The 21,503-nt window shown below is 46.3% G+C and overlaps 1 protein-coding gene across 1 annotated transcript in view; it reads right to left on the bottom strand.

The window, feature by feature from the left end:
- The window catches only part of LOC143803830 (uncharacterized), a 154,456-nt gene that overhangs the window by 105,674 nt on the left and 27,279 nt on the right, over positions 1–21,503 (bottom strand). Inside the window, exon 9 of the mRNA XM_077281596.1 lies at positions 12,324–12,340. Coding sequence (XP_077137711.1) covers positions 12,324–12,340 — 17 coding nt within the window. The remainder of the gene's footprint in view (positions 1–12,323; positions 12,341–21,503) is intronic.

Here is a 21,503-nt window from a genome sequence, read left to right as displayed (position 1 = left end):
ATCAGGGAAATGTTATTTATTAATGTTTTTCTATGGTATGTGTTATGAACTGGTGGCCTAGGAGCAGCATGGACGAGCTCTGGAGTAGGTGGCCTCTATACTGACCGCAGACCCTGAACTTAACACATCAACTAAAAGTAGCCGTGGGATGTTCCTGTCACTCCCTAGACACCTCATCACGGCCGGAGGACTAATTACACCTAAAGAAAGAAACAGGAATACTATCTTGCCTCAGATAAAATCCCCAAAGGAAAGACAGCCCCCCACAAATATTGACTGTGAGAGGAGAGGGAAATTACAAACGCAGACTGAAAACAGAATTTAGCAAAGGAGGCCACGCTTGTTATGACCCCAATGGCAGAGGGTCTCAAAAGTACATACCAAGTCTGCAAACATAAAAAACCAGCTCATAGGGCAGTGGTAACTGGGCTAACCGTATATCTAATCCTAGCACCACAAATAGCAGCAGCCGGGGAACGTGCCTACGTTGGTTCTAGACGTCTCGCGCCAGCCGGAGAACTAACTAACCCTAGAAGGGAAAAGATAGACCTTTCTTGCCTCCAGAGAAAAGACCCCAAAAGTTGGATACAAGCCCCCCACAAATAATAACGGTGAGGTAAGGAGAAAAGACAAACGTAAGAATGAACTAGATATTTAGCAAAGAGAGGCCCACTGACTAATAGCAGAATATAGTAAGATGACTTATACGGTCAGCAAAAACCCTATCAAAATTTCCACGCTGGATATTCAGGAACCCCCGAACCGTCTAACGGCCCGGGGGGAGAATACCAGCCCCCTAGAGCTTCCAGCAAAATCAGGAATCACATTTAGTACAAGCTGGACAGAAAATAAGAGCAATACAGATAACCAAAAAACAAGGAAGCAGGACTTAGCTTAATTTTGCAAGAACAGGACCAGCAGACAGGAGCAAACAGAAAGGATCTGATTACAACGATGCCAGGCACTGGACTGAGAATCCAGGAAGCTTATATAGCAACACCCCTGGACTAACGACCCAGGTGGGTGCCAAACTGAGGAAAGACAATCCCAGAGTCATATCACCAGTGACCACAAGAGGGAGCCAAAAAAGTCTAATTCACAACAGTACCCCCCCTTTAAGGAGGGGTCACCGAACCCTCACCAAGACCACCAGGGCGATCAGGATGAGCAGCGTGAAAGGCACGAACTAAGTCGGCCGCATGCACATCAGAGGCAACCACCCAGGAATTATCCTCCTGACCATAGCCCTTCCACTTGACCAGATACTGAAGCCTCCGCCTGGAGAGACCAGAATCCAAGATCTTCTCCACCGCGTACTCCAACTCGCCCTCAACCAACACCGGAGCAGGAGGCTCAACAGAAGGAACCACAGGTACAACGTACCGCCACAACAAAGACCTATGGAACACGTTGTGAATGGCAAACGACACCGGAAGATCCAAGCGAAAGGACACAGGATTAAGGATTTCCAATATCTTGTAAGGACCGATGAAGCGAGGCTTAAATTTAGGAGAGGAGACCTTCATAGGAACAAATCGAGAAGACAGCCATACCAAATCCCCAACACGAAGTCAGGGACCCACACCGCGGCGGCGGTTGGCAAAACGCTGAGCCTTCTCCTGTGAAAACTTCAAGTTGTCCACCACATGATTCCAGATCTGCTGCAACCTATCCACCACAGAATCTACCCCAGGACAGTCAGAAGGCTCCACATGTCCCGAGGAAAAACGGGGATGGAAACCAGAGTTGCAAAAAAAAGGCGAAATCAAAGTAGCGGAACTAGCCCGATTATTAAGGGCAAACTCAGCCAACGGCAAGAAGGTCACCCAATCATCCTGATCTGCAGAAACAAAACACCTCAAATAAGCCTCCAGAGTCTGATTAGTTCGCTCCATTTGTCCATTAGTCTGAGGATGAAAGGCAGACGAAAACGACAAATCAATGCCCATCTTAGCACAAAAGGATCGCCAGAACCTGGAAACAAACTGGAATCCTCTGTCAGACACAATATTCTCAGGAATGCCGTGTAAACGAACCACATTCTGAAAGAACAAAGGAACCAGATCGGAAGAGGAAGGCAGCTTAGGCAAAGATACCAAATGGACCATCTTGGAAAAGCGATCACATACCACCCAGATGACAGACATGCCCTGAGACACCGGAAGATCTGAAATGAAATCCATGGAAATGTGAGTCCAAGGCCTCTTCGGGACAGGCAAGGGCAAGAGCAACCCGCTGGCACGAGAACAGCAAGGCTTAGCTCGAGCACAAGTCCCACAGGACTGCACAAATGACCACACATCCCGTGACAAGGAAGGCCACCAAAAGGACCTAGCCACCAGATCTCTGGTGCCAAAAATTCCCGGATGCCCTGCCAACACCGAGGAATGAACCTCGGAAATGACTCTGCTGGTCCACTTATCAGGAACAAACAGTCTGTCAGGTGGACAAGAGTCAGGTCTACCAGCCTGAAATCTCTGCAACACAAGTCGCAAATCCGGAGAAATGGCTGACAAGATAACTCCCTCTTTAAGAATACCAACTGGTTCTACGACTCCAGGAGAGTCAGGCACAAAGCTCCTTGAAAGAGCATCAGCCTTCACATTCTTTGAACCTGGTAAATACGAGACCACAAAGTCAAAACGGGAGAAAAACAATGACCAGCGGGCCTGTCTAGGATTCAGGCGTTTAGCAGACTCGAGATACATCAGATTTTTGTGATCAGTCAAGACCACCACACGATGCTTAGCACCCTCGAGCCAATGACGCCACTCCTCAAATGCCCACTTCATGGCCAACAACTCCCGATTGCCAACATCATAATTCCGCTCAGCAGGCGAAAACTTCCTAGAGAAAAAGGCACATGGTCTCATTACAGAGCAACCAGGGCCTCTCTGCGACAAAACGGCCCCTGCCCCAATCTCAGAAGCATCCACTTCAACCTGAAAGGGCAGTGAGACATCAGGCTGGCACAAAACCGGCGCCGAAGTAAACCGGCGCTTCAACTCTTAGAAAGCTTCCACGGCTGCAGGAGCCCAGTTAGCAACATCAGAACCTTTCTTGGTCATATCCGTCAAAGGTTTAACAACGCTAGAAAAATTAGCGATAAAACGACGGTAGAAGTTAGCAAAACCCAAGAACTTCTGAAGACTTTTAACTGACGTGGGCTGAGTCCAATCATGAATAGCTCGGACCTTGACTGGGTCCATCTCCACCGCAGAAGGGGAAAAAATAAACCCCAAAAAGGGAACCTTCTGTACTCCAAAGAGACACTTTGAGCCCTTTACAAACAAAGCATGCTCACGCAAAACCTGAAACACCATCCTGACCTGCTCTACATGCGAGTCCCAATCATCAGAAAAAAACAGAATATCATCCAGATAAACAATCATAAATTTATCCAGATACTTCCGGAAAATATCATGCATAAAGGACTGAAACACTGAAGGAGCATTAGAGAGCCCAAAAGGCATCACCAAGTACTCAAAATGACCTTCGGGCGTATTAAATGCAGTTTTCCATTCATCTCCCTGCTTAATGCGCACAAGGTTGTACGCACCACGAAGATCTATCTTGGTGAACCACTTGGCACCTTTAATCCGGGCAAACAAGTCCGACAACAGAGGCAAAGGATACTGAAATTTAACAGTGATTTTATTCAGAAGCCGATAGTCAATACAAGGTCTCAAAGATCCGTCCTTCTTGGCCACAAAAAAGAATCCCGCACCAAGAGGGGAAGAGGATGGACGGATATGCCCCTTCTCCAGAGACTCCTTGATATACGAACGCATTGCGGTATGCTCAGGTACAGACAGATTAAATAGTCTTCCCTTAGGAAATTTACTACCTGGAATCAAATCTATGGCGCAGTCACAGTCCCTATGAGGAGGCAGAGCACTGGACCTGGACTCGCTGAATACATCCTGATAATCAGACAAATACTCAGGAACTTCCGAAGGAGTAGAGGAAGCAATAGACACCGGTGGGGAATCACCATGAATTCCCTGACAGCCCCAACTTGACACAGACATTGCCTTCCAATCCAAGACTGGATTATGGGTCTGTAACCATGGCAGACCCAAAACGACCAAATCATGCATTTTATGCAGAACAAGAAAACGAATCACCTCCCGATGTTCAGGAGTCATGCACATGGTTACCTGGGTCCAAAACTGCGGTTTATTTTCCGCCAATGGCGTAGCATCAATACCTCTAAGAGGAATAGGATTTACCAAAGGCTCAAGAACAAAACCACAGCGCTTGGCAAATGACAGATCCATAAGACTCAGGGCAGCACCTGAATCCACAAACGCCATAACAGGGTAGGAAGACAATGAGCAAATTAAAGTCACAGACAAAATAAATTTAGGTTGCAAATTACCAATGGCGACAGGGCTAACAACCCTTGTTAGGCGTTTAGAGCATGCTGATATAACATGTGTAGAATCACCACAGTAAAAACACAACCCATTCTGACGTCTATGATTTTTCCGTTCATTTCTAGTCTGAATTCTATCACATTGCATTAAATCAGGTGTTTGTTCAGACAACACCACCAGAGGATTAGCAGTTTTGCGCTCCCGCAAACGCCGGTCAATTTGAATAGCCAGCGCCATGGAATCATTCAGACTTGTAGGAATGGAGAAACCCACCATCACATTCTTAATGGCTTCAGAAAGGCCATTTCTGAAATTTGCGGCCAGAGCACACTCATTCCACTGAGTAAGCACGGACCATTTCCGAAATTTTTGGCAATACACTTCAGCTTCATCCTGGCCCTGAGAAATAGCCAGCAAGGCTTTTTCTGCCTGAATTTCAAGATTGGGTTCCTCGTAAAGCAATCCGAGCGCCAGAAAAAACGCATCAATATTTGCCAATGCCGGATCTCCTGGCGCTAGCGAGAAGGCCCAATCCTGAGGGTCGCCCCGTAAGAAAGAGATAACAATTTTAACTTGCTGAGCTGAGTCTCCAGATGAACGGGGTCTCAGAGATAGAAACAATTTACAATTATTCCTGAAATTCCTAAACTTGAATCGGTCTCCAGAGAACAGTTCAGGAATAGGTATTTTAGGTTCAGACATTGGACTACTGGTAACAAAATCTTGTATGCCCTGCACACGAGCAGCAAGCTGATCCACACTTGTAATCAAGGTCTGGACATTCATGTCTGCAGCAAGCACAAGCCACTCAGAGGTAAAGGGGAGGAACAAAAAGAGGAAAAAAAAAAAAAAACCTCAGAATTTCCTTTCTTATTATCCCACTTCTGCAATGCATTAAACATTCAACTTGGGCCTGGCATACTGTTATGACCCCAATGGCAGAGGGTCTCAAAAGTACATACCAAGTCTGCAAACATAAAAAACCAGCTCATAGGGCAGTGGTAACTGGGCTAACCGTATATCTAATCCTAGCACCACAAATAGCAGCAGCCGGGGAACGTGCCTACGTTGGTTCTAGACGTCTCGCGCCAGCCGGAGAACTAACTAACCCTAGAAGGGAAAAGATAGACCTTTCTTGCCTCCAGAGAAAAGACCCCAAAAGTTGGATACAAGCCCCCCACAAATAATAACGGTGAGGTAAGGAGAAAAGACAAACGTAAGAATGAACTAGATATTTAGCAAAGAGAGGCCCACTGACTAATAGCAGAATATAGTAAGATGACTTATACGGTCAGCAAAAACCCTATCAAAATTTCCACGCTGAATATTCAGGAACCCCCGAACCGTCTAACGGCCCGGGGGGAGAATACCAGCCCCCTAGAGCTTCCAGCAAAATCAGGAATCACATTTAGTACAAGCTGGACAGAAAATAAGAGCAATACAGATAACCAAAAAACAAGGAAGCAGGACTTAGCTTAATTTTGCAAGAACAGGACCAGCAGACAGGAGCAAACAGAAAGGATCTGATTACAACGATGCCAGGCACTGGACTGAGAATCCAGGAAGCTTATATAGCAACACCCCTGGACTAACGACCCAGGTGGGTGCCAAACTGAGGAAAGACAATCCCAGAGTCATATCACCAGTGACCACAAGAGGGAGCCAAAAAAGTCTAATTCACAACACACGCTACCTAGAAAGAAAAGACAGGAAAGAGTACTGTGCGGTCAGTATAAAAAATACTACAAAATCCACCACAGAGAATACAAAATCTCCACACCTAACTAAAGGCATGGAGGGTAACTCTGTGACTCCAGAGCTTCCAACTTGGCTGAGTAAATCTTAACACAGACAAAGCTGGACAAGAAAAAACATAGCAATTTACAGAACAATTAAGTCCACCGCATGTGGACTGCAAAAACAGAGCCAGGACTTATCTTGGATGATTTGGACAATCCAGAAAGAGAAACCAAGCTGAGATGTGGGTCCCTAGAAAACAATGGACAACTGGCACTCACTAAAGGAAGGAGCAAGACTAAATAGCCCCGTCCAAAGTGGAAGCAGCTGATGACCGTTGTGAAGGACAAACAGCAGCACCACCACTCATAACCACCGGAGGGAGCCCAAGAGCAGAACCCACAACAGAATTCACAACAGTACCCCCCCCTTGAGGAGGGGTCACCGAACCCTCACCAGAGCCCCCAGGCCGATCCGGACGGGCCAAATGGAAGGCACGAACCAAATCGTCAGCATGAACATCGGAGGCAACAACCGAAGAATTATCCTCCTGGCCATAACATTTCCACTTGACAAGATACTGAAGCCTCCATCTAGAAAAACGAGAATCCAAGATCTTCTCCACAACATACTCCAACTCCCCATCAATCAACACCGGGGCAGGAGGATCAACAGAGGGAACAACGGGCACCACATATTTCCGCAACAAAGATCTATGAAAAACATTATGGATGGAAAAAGAGTCTGGAAGGGCCAAACGAAAAGACACTGGATTGATAATCTCAGAAATCCTATAAGGACCAATAAACCGAGGCTTGAACTTCGGGGAAGAAACCTTCATAGGAACATGACGAGAAGACAACCAGACCAAATCCCCAACCCGAAGCCGGGAACCCACACACCGACGATGGTTGGCAAAACGCTGAGCCTCCTCCTGAGACAACACCAAATTGTCCACAACATGAGCCCAAATCTGCTGCAACCTGTCAACCACAGAGTCCACCCCAGGACAATCAGAAGACTCAACCTGCCCTGAAGAAAAACGAGGATGAAACCCAGAATTACAAAAGAATGGTGACACCAAGGTAGCAGAACTAGCCCGATTATTAAGGGCAAACTCGGCCAATGGCAAGAAAGCCACCCAATCATCCTGATCGGCAGACACAAAGCATCTCAAATAAGTTTCCAAAGTCTGGTTAGTTCGCTCGGATTGGCCGTTTGTCTGAGGATGAAATGCGGAAGAAAAAGACAAATCAATGCCTAGCTTAGCACAAAAGGACCGCCAAAACCTAGAAACAAACTGGAAACTTCTATCGGACACAATATTCTCCGGAATGCCATGCAAACGAACCACATGCTGAAAAAACAATGGAACCAACTCAGAAGAAGAAGGCAACTTAGGCAAAGGTACCAAATAAACCATCTTAGAAAACCGGTCACAGACCACCCAGATAACAGACATTCTCTGGGAAACAGGAAGATCCAAAATAAAATCCATAGAAATATGCGTCCAAGGCCTCTCAGGGACCGGCAAAGGCAAAAGCAACCCACTGGTGCGGGAGCAGCAAGGTTTGGCCCGCGCACAAGTCCCACAGGACTGCACAAAAGAACGCACATCCCGTGACAAAGAAGGCCACCAAAAGGACCTACTAACCAAATCTCTGGTACCAAAAATCCCAGGATGGCCAGCCAACACAGAACAGTGAACCTCGGAAATCACTTTACTAGTCCATCTGTCAGGAACAAACAGTTTCCCCGCTGGACAGCGATCAGGTTTATCAGCCTGAAAGTTCTGAAGAGCCCGTCGCAAATCAGGGGAGATAGCAGAAAGAATCACCCCCTCCTTAAGAATACCAACCGGCTCAAGAATCCCAGGGGAATCAGGCAAGAAACTCCTAGAGAGGGCATCAGCCTTAACATTCTTAGAACCTGGAAGATACGAGACAACAAAATCAAAACGGGAGAAAAACAGGGACCATCGGGCCTGTCTAGGATTCAGACGTTTGGCAGACTCGAGGTAAATCAGATTCTTATGATCAGTCAAGACCACAATACGGTGCTTGGCCCCCTCAAGCCAATGTCGCCACTCCTCAAATGCCCACTTCATAGCCAACAACTCACGATTGCCGACATCATAATTGCGTTCCGCAGGCGAAAACTTTCGAGAAAAGAAGGCACACGGTTTCATCAAGGAACCATCAGAATTCCTTTGAGACAAAACGGCCCCTGCCCCAATCTCAGAAGCGTCAACCTCAACCTGAAAAGGAAGAGAAACATCCGGCTGACGCAACACAGGGGCAGAAGTAAATCGGCGCTTAAGCTCCTGAAAGGCAGAAACGGCCTCAGAGGACCAATTAGCTACATCAGCACCCTTCCTTGTCAAATCGGTCAGGGGTTTAACCACACTGGAGAAGTTGGCAATGAAACGGCGATAAAAATTAGCAAAGCCCAAAAATTTCTGAAGGCTCTTCACGGATGTGGGCTGGATCCAATCATGAATGGCCTGAACCTTAGCCGGATCCATTTCGATAGATGATGGAGAAAAAATGAAGCCCAAAAAAGAAACCTTCTGTACTCCAAAGAGGCACTTAGACCCCTTCACAAACAAGGCATTGTCACGAAGGACCTGAAATACCATCCTAACTTGTTTCACATGAGCCTCCCAATCATCTGAAAAAATCAAAATATCATCCAAATATACAATCATGAATTTATCAAGATAATTCCGAAAAATATCATGCATGAAGGACTGAAACACAGATGGGGCATTAGAGAGTCCGAATGGCATCACAAGATACTCAAAATGGCCCTCGGGCGTATTAAACGCAGTTTTCCATTCGTCACCCTGCTTAATACAAACCAGATTATATGCACCTCGAAGATCAATCTTAGTAAACCAACTAGCCCCCTTAATTCTGGCAAACAAATCAGAAAGCAAAGGCAACGGGTATTGGAATTTGACCGTGATCTTATTCAAGAGGCGATAATCAATACAGGGTCTCAAGGAGCCATCCTTCTTGGCAACAAAAAAAAAACCTGCTCCTAATGGAGAAGAAGATGGCCGAATATGCCCCTTCTCCAAGGACTCCCTTAGGGTATGTGTCCACGGTCAGTAAACGCTGCTTGTTTGACGCTGCGCAGAGCTGCAGCGTCAACCACGCAGCGTCCAGATGTTCCAGCATAGTGGAGGGGATTTTATGAAATCCCGTGTCCACTACGCGTGGAAACATGCATCCGACTTCCCTGCGACTCCGGACATGCTGCGCGTCTTTTCAGATCGCAGCATGTCCGTGCTACCTGTGGCGACGCTGCTTCGCCGCAAGTAATATCACAGGGCGCTATGCGAGGGTGCGATGATCCCGGATGTGTACAGTTAACACATCCGGCATCATCGCGTCCCAGAAAGGGGGCGGGGCTTAGCGCCGAGCGGCTTCGCCGCTCCGGCGATACCGCCGGCCATCCTGACCGTGGACACATACCCTTACATAGCTCCGCATGGCGGCATGTTCAGGCACAGACAAGTTGAAAAGTCGGCCCTTAGGAAACTTACAGCCTGGAATCAAATCAATAGCACAATCACAGTCCCTATGCGGTGGAAGGGAACTGGACTTGGGCTCATCGAAAACATCCTGGAAATCTGACAGAAACTCAGGAATTTCAGAAGAGGGGGAGGAGGAAATTGACATCAGAGGAACGTCATCGTGAACCCCCTGACAACCCCAACTAGTCACAGACATAGATTTCCAATCCAGCACCGGATTATGTACCTGTAACCATGGAAACCCCAGCACAACAGCATCATGCAAATTATGTAACACCAGGTAGCGACAATCTTCCTGATGGGCTGGCGCCATACACATGGTTAACTGTGTCCAAAACTGAGGTTTATTTTTAGCCAATGGTGTAGCATCAATCCCCCTCAAAGGGATAGGACTCCGCAAAGGCTGTAAAGAAAAACCACAACGTCTGGCAAATTCTAAGTCCATTAAATTTAAAGCGGCGCCTGAATCCACAAATGCCATGACAGAAAATGACGATAATGAGCAGATCAGGGACACAGATAACAGAAATTTTGGTTGTACAGTACTGATAGTAACGGAACTAGCGATTCTCTTGGCACGCTTAGGGCAATCAGAAATAACATGAGCAGAATCGCCGCAGTAAAAGCACAACCTATTCTGACGTCTGAATCCTTGGCGTTCTGCTCTAGACACAATCCTATCACACTGCATAGGCTAAGGACTCCACTCGGAAGGCAACGCCATAGTGTGCACAACTCTGCGCTCACGCAAGCGCCGATCAATTTGAATGGCCAGAGACATAGAATCACTCAGACCTGCAGGCGTGGGGAACCCCACCATAACATCTTTAACAGATTCAGAAAGACCCTTTCTGAAAATTGCCGCCAAAGCATCCTCATTCCACTTAGTGAGCACAGACCATTTTCAGAATTTCTGGCAATATGACTCTGCCGCTTCTTGACCCTGACACAGGGCCAAAAGTGTTTTCTCAGCATGCTCTACAGAGTTAGGTTCATCATACAATAACCCAAGCGCCTGAAAAAAGGAGTCCACACAAAGCAAGGTCGGATTCCCAGACTCCAGGGAAAATGCCCAATCCTGCGGGTCACCGCGCAACAGAGAAATGACAATTTTTACCTGCTGGATGGGATCACCAGAGGAACGGGGCTTAAGAGCAAAAAACAGTTTACAGTTATTTTTAAAGCTCAAAAATTTGGACCTGTCCCCGAAGAACAGATTGGGGGTAGGAATTCTAGGCTCTAAAACAGGAGTCTGCATGATATAATCAGAAATACCCTGTACTCTAGCAGCAAGTTGATCCACCCGAGAAGCAAGTCCCTGAACATCCATGTCGACGCCTAACTCCTGAGCCACCCAGAAGTGAAGAGGGAAAAAAAAAACACAACAGAGTACAGAAAAAAAAAAGGCTCAGCACTTTCTTTCCCTTCTTTTGAGATGCGGTTAACTCATTGTTGGCCAGTTGTACTGTTATGAACTGGTGGCCTAGGAGCAGCATGGACGAGCTCTGGAGTAGGTGGCCTCTATACTGACCGCAGACCCTGAACTTAACACATCAACTAGAAGTAGCCGTGGGATGTTCCTGTCACTCACTAGACACCTCGTCACGGCCGGAGGACTAATTACACCTAAAGAAAGAAACAGGAATACTATCTTGCCTCAGAGAAAATCCCCAAAGGAAAGACAGCCCCCCACAAATATTGACTGTGAGAGGAGAGGGAAATTACAAACGCAGACTGAAAACAGAATTTAGCAAAGGAGGCCACGCTACCTAGAAAGAAAAGACAGGACAGAGTACTGTGCGGTCAGTATAAAAAATACTACAAAATCCACCACAGAGAATACAAAATCTCCACACCTAACTAAAGGCATGGAGGGTAACTCTGTGACTCCAGAGCTTCCAACTTGGCTGAGTAAATCTTAACACAGACAAAGCTGGACAAGAAAAAACATAGCAATTCACAGAACAATTAAGTCCACCGCATGTCGACTGCAAAAACAGAGCCAGGACTTATCTTTGATGATTTGGACAATCCAGAAGGAGAAACCAAGCTGAGATGTGGGTCCCTAGAAAACAATGGACAACTGGCACTCACTAAAGGAAGGAGCAAGACTAAATAGCCCCGTCCAAAGTGGAAGCAGCTGATGACCGTTGTGAAGGACAAACAGCAGCACCACCACTCATAACCACTGGAGGGAGCCCAAGAGCAGAACCCACAACAGAATTCACAACAGGTATGAGTATCTGGATTAAAGGGATAATCATTCAAAGTTTAAAAATTGCTATTTATTTAACATTTTTCTCACATTTCTGATATTTTTCATAAATAAACATAAAACATATCAACCTAAATTTAGCAATATCATAAAGTATAATGTGTCCAGAAAAAACATTCTCAAAATCACTGGGATTTGTTGAAGCATTCCAGAGTTATTATCACACAAAGTGACAGTGGTCAGTTTTTAAAAATGTGGCTCCGTCACTAAGGGGTTAAAAGTGAAACAAAAAAAATACACATATTTTGTATCGTTGTACTCGTAAATGCCCAATATATGAAAATATAAAATTAATGAATCCGGTCGGTAAATGGCGTAATGAGAAAGAACTCAAAATAACAGAATTACATTTTTTTTATTTAATTTACATATACTTGGTAAATGAACTTACTGAATTGCCGCTGTCATCTGTAAAAATAAATAAAAAAATAGAACCATTATCCAAGCCATTGATATACAGTAAGGGATTATTTTATAGATGGATATTGTTGGAAAGACCATGAAAAAAACAAACAATTTTGCAATTTACTGTACTTTTTAAAATTTGCAGCAGTTCTTTAGATATTAACACTTTTGTTTACAGCTTGGTGTCTTGGACACCGACCACCAATGCTGTCTTGCCTGTAAACGCTGCGCTGAACCTGGCTTCGATTAGGAGGTAAAAACGCAGTTCAATGATCCTGCAAAGCTGTAAAGCTCAAAAGAAAAGCAAGTAAGATCTGCACGCGGTTTGCTTTCCACAGTACCTTGAGAAAGTATTCGGCTCCCTGGAACTTTTCAACCTTTTCCCACATATCATGCTTCAAACATAAAGATACCAAATGTAAATTTTTGGTGAAGAATCAACAACAAGTCGAACACAATTGTGAAGTTGAACGAAATTTATTGGTTATTTTACATTTTTGTGGAAATTCAAAAACTGAAAAGTGGGGGGCGTGCAATATTATTCGGCCCCTTTACTTTCAGTGCAGCAAACTCCCTCCAGAAGTTCATTGTGGATCTCTGAATGATCCAATGTTGTCCTAAATGCCTCATGATGATAAATATAATCCACCTGTGTGTAATCAATGCTCCGTATAAATGCACCTGCTCTGTGATAGTCTCAGGCAGGGCCGGACTGGGACTAAAATTCAGCCCTGGCATTTGAAGTTACACAGGCCCACTTGTCGCATGGTGAATATATATTTGTGCGCTACCAATCGCAGTATGCTGCAATTGTTCTCTCATGCCGATTCAGCATGAGAAAACAATCGCTGAACTGCTCTGCCCCATAGAATAACACTGGGCCAAGTGCTATACGATAAAATATCACATAGCACTACACCCCAAACAAACTTCACTTTATTCACACTCCGCAGATCCAGTGTCTACAGTTCTGATGTCACGTCAATAGTGCTGCAGCCAATCAGGGAGCTCAGCAGCTAATCCTCTGTAGCACTACTGATGTCAGAGATGCAGACAATAATAGACGCCAGCGCAGCAGAAGTTTGTATTTTTTCACAGTTCAGTGAACACATGCGGATTCACCTGCGCTCAGAAGCTGGCAGCGTTTTGGACACAGCGGACATGCACTGCGTCCAAAGCACTGCCCAATACGGAATGTTTACACATACCCTTAAAGTGAACCTGACCGTTGATATCTGCTGTGTGACCCATGGGCAGCATGTGTCCGGCACTGACTGTACGATATAAGTCAGGTATGTTTGTCTCTGAAACGCTGCGGCATCACAGAGAAAAACATGTCTGTCTTCTCCCCTCTGGCTGCCAAAGACTGGTGTGTACTCGCACGCAGGAAGAAACTTGTCCCTCAGTGGGAGCGGATGTGGAGAAGCCACCAGGGACCCGCCTGTCTGACTAGTCACCCGTGTGGCCTTGGTCCTTGGTGGCTTTTACAGTATGTTTTTCCCTACAACGCAGCAGCATTTCAGAGTCAAACATACCTTTCTGGAATCATACAGCCAATGTCTGACACATGCGGCCTGTGGAACCAGCAGCATGCATCAGCCATCAGATTCCCTTTAAGATTCCATAGGTGCTATGGCATTGGGAATGCGGTGAAATTAACATCTGTGCATGCTTAGTGGTGCTGACAGGAGCAGCGGATATGTCTCACACCGTTTGCGCTTTCCAACATATCTGTTTTATATCATCCCGCTGCATTTTTGTGCAGGCGCAGTTCGTGGCCTTGCAGCCATAAACTGCACCTGCACAAGTGCCATACACGTCACCGCTATTCCCGAGCATACGTAGTAACGACACAGTGGGAATAGCGGAGATGTCACTTGCACAGGCGGCAGCACAGCACTGAGACAGTCTCCTCAGCACAGCATCCTCTCGTGGGATCTCGCTGGGCCCTTGTCTGCCATATTTTGCCCTGCTAGTATTTTGGTTTTGTGTCCTGCCTGGAAGCAGAAGAGTCATAGACAGAACTGCAGCTAAAGGAGGGACTGTTACGTTCCGGGACCTGTGACATCAGAGGCGCTTGGTTCTGCTGGCGGAGCACGGGACATACTGGACTGATTTTGAGGCCAGGACTTTGCAGTGTGGCTGAGGGGGGGAGGTGGCGGTGAGATTGCCAGGTCGGGGCAGCAGAGGCGATGCTTGTCCCCCTCGTCAGCTGGACCGAGTTGGCTTCACGAGGAGGCTGACGAGAAGTGTCGCAGGCTCCGTATCCGAGCTGGTGGCGGAGGAGAAGGCTGTGAGGTGAGTGGGGACTGCAGTGTAGGGTGTTGGGCCCAGGCCAGAGTGACACTGCCGTGCTGCCTTATGAGATTTAGGGACAGCGGCCGGAAGTCCTAACTGGCGATTATTATATTAGATCTTTGACTATTATCCTTATCCCTTTGAGGAGAACTATAACTCCCAGCGTGTACAGAAGCTCCTATGGCATGCTGGGAGTTATAGTTCACCACAGGAGTGGTGATTTTCTTTTGCGTTTGGGTACATTTCTACGGTCAGTAAACGCTGTGGACTGGACGCTGTGTACAGCCGCAGTGTCCAATCCACAGCGTCCAGATGTTACACCATAGTGGAGGGGATTTTATGAAATCTCATCTCCACTATGTGTACAAAGACGCCTCCGGCCTCCCTATGTAAATGGATATGCGGGGCTTCTTTCCAGACTGCAGCATGTCTATTTATCTTGTGGAGACGCTCAGTCTCTGCAAGATAAATAGCACAGTCCAATGTATAGGATGCCGTGATTCCGCACGGTTCTATGAACACATGTGGAATCACCGGACGTACAGAAGCTGGCAGCGCTTTGGACGGAGCTGCGTCCAAAGCGCTGCTAATACCGACCGTTAGGGTATGTTTCCACGTTCAGGAAACGCTGCGTGTTTGACGCTGCGTAGAGCCGCAGCGTCATGCACGCAGCGTCCAGAAGTTACAGCATAGTGGAGGGGATTTTTTCAAATCCCGTCTCCACTATGCGTGGTAACACGCACCTGGCGGCCCTGCGATTCCAGACATGTTGCGCGTCTTTTTAGATCGCAGCATGTCTGTTTACCTTGCGTCAACGCTGTGCCGCCGCAAGGTAAAACACAGGGCCCTATGTGTGGGGTGCGATGATGCCGGATGTGTGCAATGAACACATACGGCATCATCGCGTCTACAGAAGGGGGCGGCGCTTTGGGCGGAGCGGGTTTGCCACTCCGTCCAAACTGCCGGCCATCCTGAAGGTGGACACGTACTCTAAGGGTATGTGTCCACGTTCAGGATTGCCTCAGGATTTGGTCAGGATTTTATGCAGGTAAAATCCTGACCAAATATGCACCTGAGGTCACTGGCAGGTCACCTGCGTTTTTTCTGCAATGCAAGGACATGCTGCGTTCTTAAAAGACGCGCCGCAGGTGCGTTTTCTCGGGTGTGCCGCATGCGTTTTTTACTGCATAGTGGAGACGGGATTTGATAAAATCCCCTCCACTATGCTGTAACATCTGGACGCTGCGTTTTTGACGCTGCGGCTCAACGCTGCGTCAAAAACGCAGCGTTTCCTGAATGTGGAAACATACACTTAGTGGTGTGGGAGCAGAATGGATACAGCTTTTTTTTTCTTCTTAATTCTATTAATGCTTGCCTTTCAACAGCTTCTTTTCTCCTAGGTAAAACTCAGGAGCTTTCTGTTCTTCTGCTCAGGGCACTGGTTTATCAGCAGCTCCTAAATCTTTTCTGTCCCTGCCACCGCGCTGGACAGGAGGAAGTGGGCGGTCTGATGTCCTGATAACAAACAGCAGTAAGTGCAGGTGGCAGAGTCGGAGCTGCACAGAAGAGAAGAGCGCGGCGCCCCCTCCCCCTGCCTGACGTGCCTGTGTTACTTACCTCACTGTAGCTGGTGAGCAGGACATCAGAGGGCACTCAGGCAGCCGCAAACTTCATCCAGTGTGGCGGCAGTGATTTTAATAGAGCAGGGCAGCTCGATCGCTTCTGACTGCAGGAGCTGACAGCATGAAGGGGAGCAAAAGATCGAGCGGCCCACTACAGGGACCGGCCGTTCTGGCATTTGCCAGAACTGCCCGATGGCCAGTCCGGCCCTGGTCTCAGGGTTCTCTTTGAAGCACAGAGAGCATCATGAAGACCAAGGAGCACAACAGGCAGGTCCGTGATACTGTTGTGGAGAAGTTTAAAGCCGGATTTGGATACAAAATAATTTCCAAAACTTTAAACATCCCAAGGAGCACTGTGCAAGTGATCATATTGAAATGGAAGGAGTATCATACCACTGCAAATCTACCAAGACCCGGCAGCCCCTCTAAACTTTCATCTCAAACAAGGAGAAGACTGATCAGAGATGCAGCCAAGAGGCCCATAATCACTCTGGATGAGCTGCAGAGATCTACAGCTGAGGTGGGACAGTCTGTCCATAGGACTACAATCAGTCGTACACTGCACAAATCTGGCCTTTATGGAAGAGTGGCAAGAAGAAAACCATTTCTCAAAGATACCCATAAAAAGTGTAATTTAAAGTTTGCAACAAGCCACCTGGGAGACACACCAAACATGTGGAAAAAGGTGCTCTGGTCAGATGAAACCAAAATCGAATTTTTTGGCAACAATGCTAAACGATATGTTTGGCGTAAAGGCAACACAGCTCATCGCCCTGAACACACCATCCCCACTGTCAAACATGGTGGTGGCAGCATCATGGTTTGGGCCTGCTTTTCTTCAGCAAGGAGAGGGAAAATGGTTAAAATTGATGGGAAGATGGATGGAGCCAAATACAGGACCATTCTTGATGAAAACCTGTTGGAGTCTGCAAAAGACCTGAGACTGGTACGGAGATTTGTCTTCCAACAAGACAATGATCCCAAACATAAAGCAAAATTTACAATGGAATGGTTCACAAATAAACGTATCCAGGTGTTAGAATGGCCAAGTCAAAGTCCAGACCTCAATCCAATCGAGAATCTGTGGAAAGAGCTGAAAACTGCAGTTCACAAACGATCTCCATCAAAACTCACTGAGCTCGAGCTGTTTGCCAAGGAAGAATGGGCAAGAATTTCAGTCTCTCGATGTACAAAACTGATAGACATACCCCAAGAGACTTGTTATCGCAGCAAAAGGTGGAGCAACAAAGTATTAAGTTAAAGGGGCCGAATAATATTGCACGCCCCACTTTTCAGTTTTTGAATTTCCACAAAAACGTAAAATAACCAATAAATTTCGTTCAACTTCACAATTGTGTTCCACTTGTTGTTGATTCTTCACCAAAAATTTACATTTGGTATCTTTATGTTTGAAGCATGATATTTGGGAAAAAGTTGAAAAGTTCCAGGGAGCCGAATACTTTCGCAGGGCACTGTAGCAGAGTTGGTCGGTCTCTATAGCAACAAGTTGTAAATAAAAGAAAAATGTTAATATGCTAAGAACAGCTGAAAATTTTAATTAGCAGTAAATTGCAAAATCGCTAGTTTTGACAAGTACTATCTGACAATACTCATTTATGAATTTGTGAATAATTTTTTCAATTGTAAAGATCATTACTGAGAATTTAATACCTAAAGAAGAGACAAAGGATCCAATATATTTTGATTTTTAAGGTAAATATCCAAGCAAATATTGAATAGTACCCTGTATATGTGCTGATTGATTAACACTGGCATGGAGTTAGTGACTGCTGATTCCTTTGGGTATTCTAGTTCCTATCATCCTCTAGAAACTTGACATTAACACGTCAATTGGCTTCCTGTGAAATATGCAGAGTGGGGAGAACTGTTATGATCTGGTGGCCCAAGAGCAGCATGGGACGTACTCTGGAGAAGGTAGTACCTGTACTGACCGCAGACCCTGAACCTAACACCGCAACTAGAAGTAGCCGTGGAATGTACCTAGCGCTCCCTAGACATCTCGACACAGCCGGAGGACTTATTACCCCTAGAGATAGAAAAGGGAAAACTATCTTGCCTCAGAGAAAATCCCCAAAGAACAGGCAGCCCCCCACAAATATTGACTGTGAGAGGAGAGGGAAAAAACATACACAGACTGAAATGAGAATTTAGCAAAGGAGGCCACTTCTAGCTAAATAGAAAGGACAGGACAGAGTACTATGCGGTCAGTATTAAAATACTAGAAAATATCCACCACAGAAAATACAAAACTCCACATCTAACTAAAGACATGGAGGGTATATCTGCCTCTCCAGAGATTCCAGCTTGGCTGCATAAATCCTTACACAGATTAAGCTGGACAAGAAAAAACATGAAATGCACTGAACAATAAGGCCCATAAAATGTGGCTGCAAAAACAAGCAGACTTATCTTGGTAGAAATGAACAGCAAGCAGGAGAGACCAGGAAGGGATGTGAATCCTCCAGAAACAATGAACAACTGGCACTGACTAAAGGGCGAAGCCAGGCTAAATAGCCCAGTCTGAAGTGGACGCACCTGATGACTGCTGTGAAGGACAGACAGCAGCGCTACCACTTATAACCACCGGAGGGAGCCCAAGAGCAGAATTCACAACAGTACCCCCCCTTGAGGAGGGGTCACCGAACCCTCACCAGAGCCCCCAGGCCGATCAGTACGAGCCAAATGGAAGGCACGAACCAAATCGTCAGCATGAACATCGGAGGCAACAACCCAAGAATTATCCTCCACTAACCCTTCCACTTGACAAGATACTGAAGCCTCCGCCTTGAAAAACGAGAATCCAAGATCTTCTCAACAACATACTCCAACTCCCCATCAATCAACACCGGGGCAGGAGGATCAACAGAGGGAACAACGGGCACCACATATTTCCGCAACAAAGATCTATGAAAAACATTATCGATGGAAAAAGAGGCTGGAAGGGCCAAACAAAAAGACACTGGATTGATAATCTCAGAAATCCTATAAGGACCAATAAACCGAGGGTTGAACTTAGGGGAAGAAACCTTCATAGGAACATGACGGGAAGACAACCAGACCAAATCCCCAACCCGAAGCCGGGAACCCACGCGCCGACGACGGTTAGCAAAACACTGAGCCTCCTCCTGAGACAACACCAAATTGTCCACAACATGAGCCCAAATTTGCTGCAACCTGTCAACCACAGAGTCCACCCCAGGACAATCAGAAGGCTCAACCTGCCCTGAAGAAAAACGAGGATGAAACCCAGAATTACAAAAGAAGGGTGAAACCAAGGTAGCAGAACTAGCCCGATTATTAAGGGCAAACTCGGCCAATGGCAAGAAAGCCACCCAATCATCCTGATCGGCAGACACAAAGCATCTCAAATAAGTTTCCAAAGTCTGGTTAGTTCGCTCGGTTTGGCCATTTGTCTGAGGATGAAATGCGGAAGAAAAAGACAAATCAATGCCCAGCCTAGCACAAAAAGCCCGCCAAAACCTGGAAACAAACTGGGAACCTCTATCGGACTCAATATTCTCCGGAATGCCATGCAAACGAACCACATGCTGAAAAAACAACGGAACCAAATCAGAAGAGGACGGCAATTTAGACAAAGGTACCAAATGAACCATCTTAGAAAATCGGTCACAAATCACCCAGATAACCGACATCCTCTGGGAAACAGGAAGATCTGAAATAAAATCCATAGAAATATGCGTCCAAGGCCTCTCAGGGACCGGCAAAGGCAAGAGCAACCCACTAGCGCGGGAACAGCAAGGCTTGGCCCGCGCACAAGTCCCACAGGACTGCACAAAAGAACGAACATCCCGTGACAAAGAAGGCCACCAAAAGGACCTAGTAACCAAATCTCTGGTACCAAAAATCCCAGGATGGCAAGCCAACACAGAACAATGAACCTCAGAGATCACTTTGTTAGTCCATCCGTCAGGAACAAACAGTTTCCCCACTGGACAGTGGTCAGGTTTATCAGCCTGAAATTCCTGAAGAACCCGTCGTAAATCAGGGGAGATGTGTTGTGAATTCCGCTCTTGGGCTCCCTCCGGTGGTTGTAAGTGGCACTTTTGTGAGTTCTGCTCTTGGGCTCCCTCCGGTGGATTTAAGTGGAACTGCTGCTCCTTGGATTTAGCAGTCAGCAGCTGCTTCCACTGATCGTCTATTCTGGCTCGGCTATTTATCCTGGCTCTATCCTTCAGCTAGTGCCAGTGGTCAATGGTTCCTGCTTGGATTCACATCTCTCTTGGATTTCCCTGATGTTCTGACCAGTTCAGCAAAGTTAAGTCCTTGCTTTGTTCTTTGCAGTCCACATTTTGTGGACTTTATCGTTCAGCACTTTCTATGTTTTTTCTTGTCCAGCTTGTCAGTATGAATTTATTCAGTTAAGCTGAAGCTCTGGGAAGCAGATTTACCCTCCACACCTTTAGTCAGGTGTGGAGATTTTTGTAAACTCTGTGGTGGATTTTTCTAGTTTTTAATACTGACCGCACAGTATTCTGTCCTATTCTATCTATCTAGCTAGAGTGGCCTCCTTTGCTTCATCCTGGTTTCATTCTGCGTATGTCATTTCCCTCTCCACTCACAGTCAATATTTGTGGGGGGCTGTCTTCCTTTGGGGATTCTCTCTGAGGCAAGATAGCTTTCCTGTTTCTATCTTTAGGGGTAGTTAGTCCTCCGGCTGTGATGAGGTGTCTAGGGAGTGACAGGAACATCCCACGGCTACTTCTAGTGTTGTGTTAAAATCAGGAACTGCGGTCAGTACAGGTACCACCTCCTCCAGAGCTCGTCCCATGTTGCTCCTAAACCACCAGTTCATAACAGTACAACTGGCCAAAAATGAATTAAATGCATCTCAAAAGAAGGAAAAAAAAGTTCTGAGTCATTTTTTTTTCTGCAGTCTGTTTTGTCTTTTTTTTCCTCTTAATCTTTGGGTGGTTCAGGATTTTGGTGCTGGCATGGATGTTCAGGGTTTGTTTTCTCGTGTGGATCAACTTGCTACAAGAGTACAGAGTATCCAAGATTATGTTGTCCAGACTCCGGCTTTAGAGCCTAAAATTCCTACTCCTGATTTGTTTTTTGGGGATAGATCCAAGTTTTTGAACTTTAAAAATAACTGCAAATTGTTTTTTGCTTTGAAACCCCGTTCCTCTGGTGATCCCATTCAGCAGGTTAAAATTGTCATCTCTCTGCTGCGTGGTGACCCTCAGGACTGGGCATTCTCCCTTGAA

The sequence above is a fragment of the Ranitomeya variabilis genome, chromosome 2 (genome assembly GCF_051348905.1).
Source record: "Ranitomeya variabilis isolate aRanVar5 chromosome 2, aRanVar5.hap1, whole genome shotgun sequence".
In the NCBI taxonomy this organism is placed as follows: Eukaryota; Metazoa; Chordata; class Amphibia; order Anura; family Dendrobatidae; genus Ranitomeya; species Ranitomeya variabilis.
The sequence above is the reverse complement of the archived record's forward strand: the minus strand, read 5'-3'. Positions and strand labels throughout refer to the sequence as shown.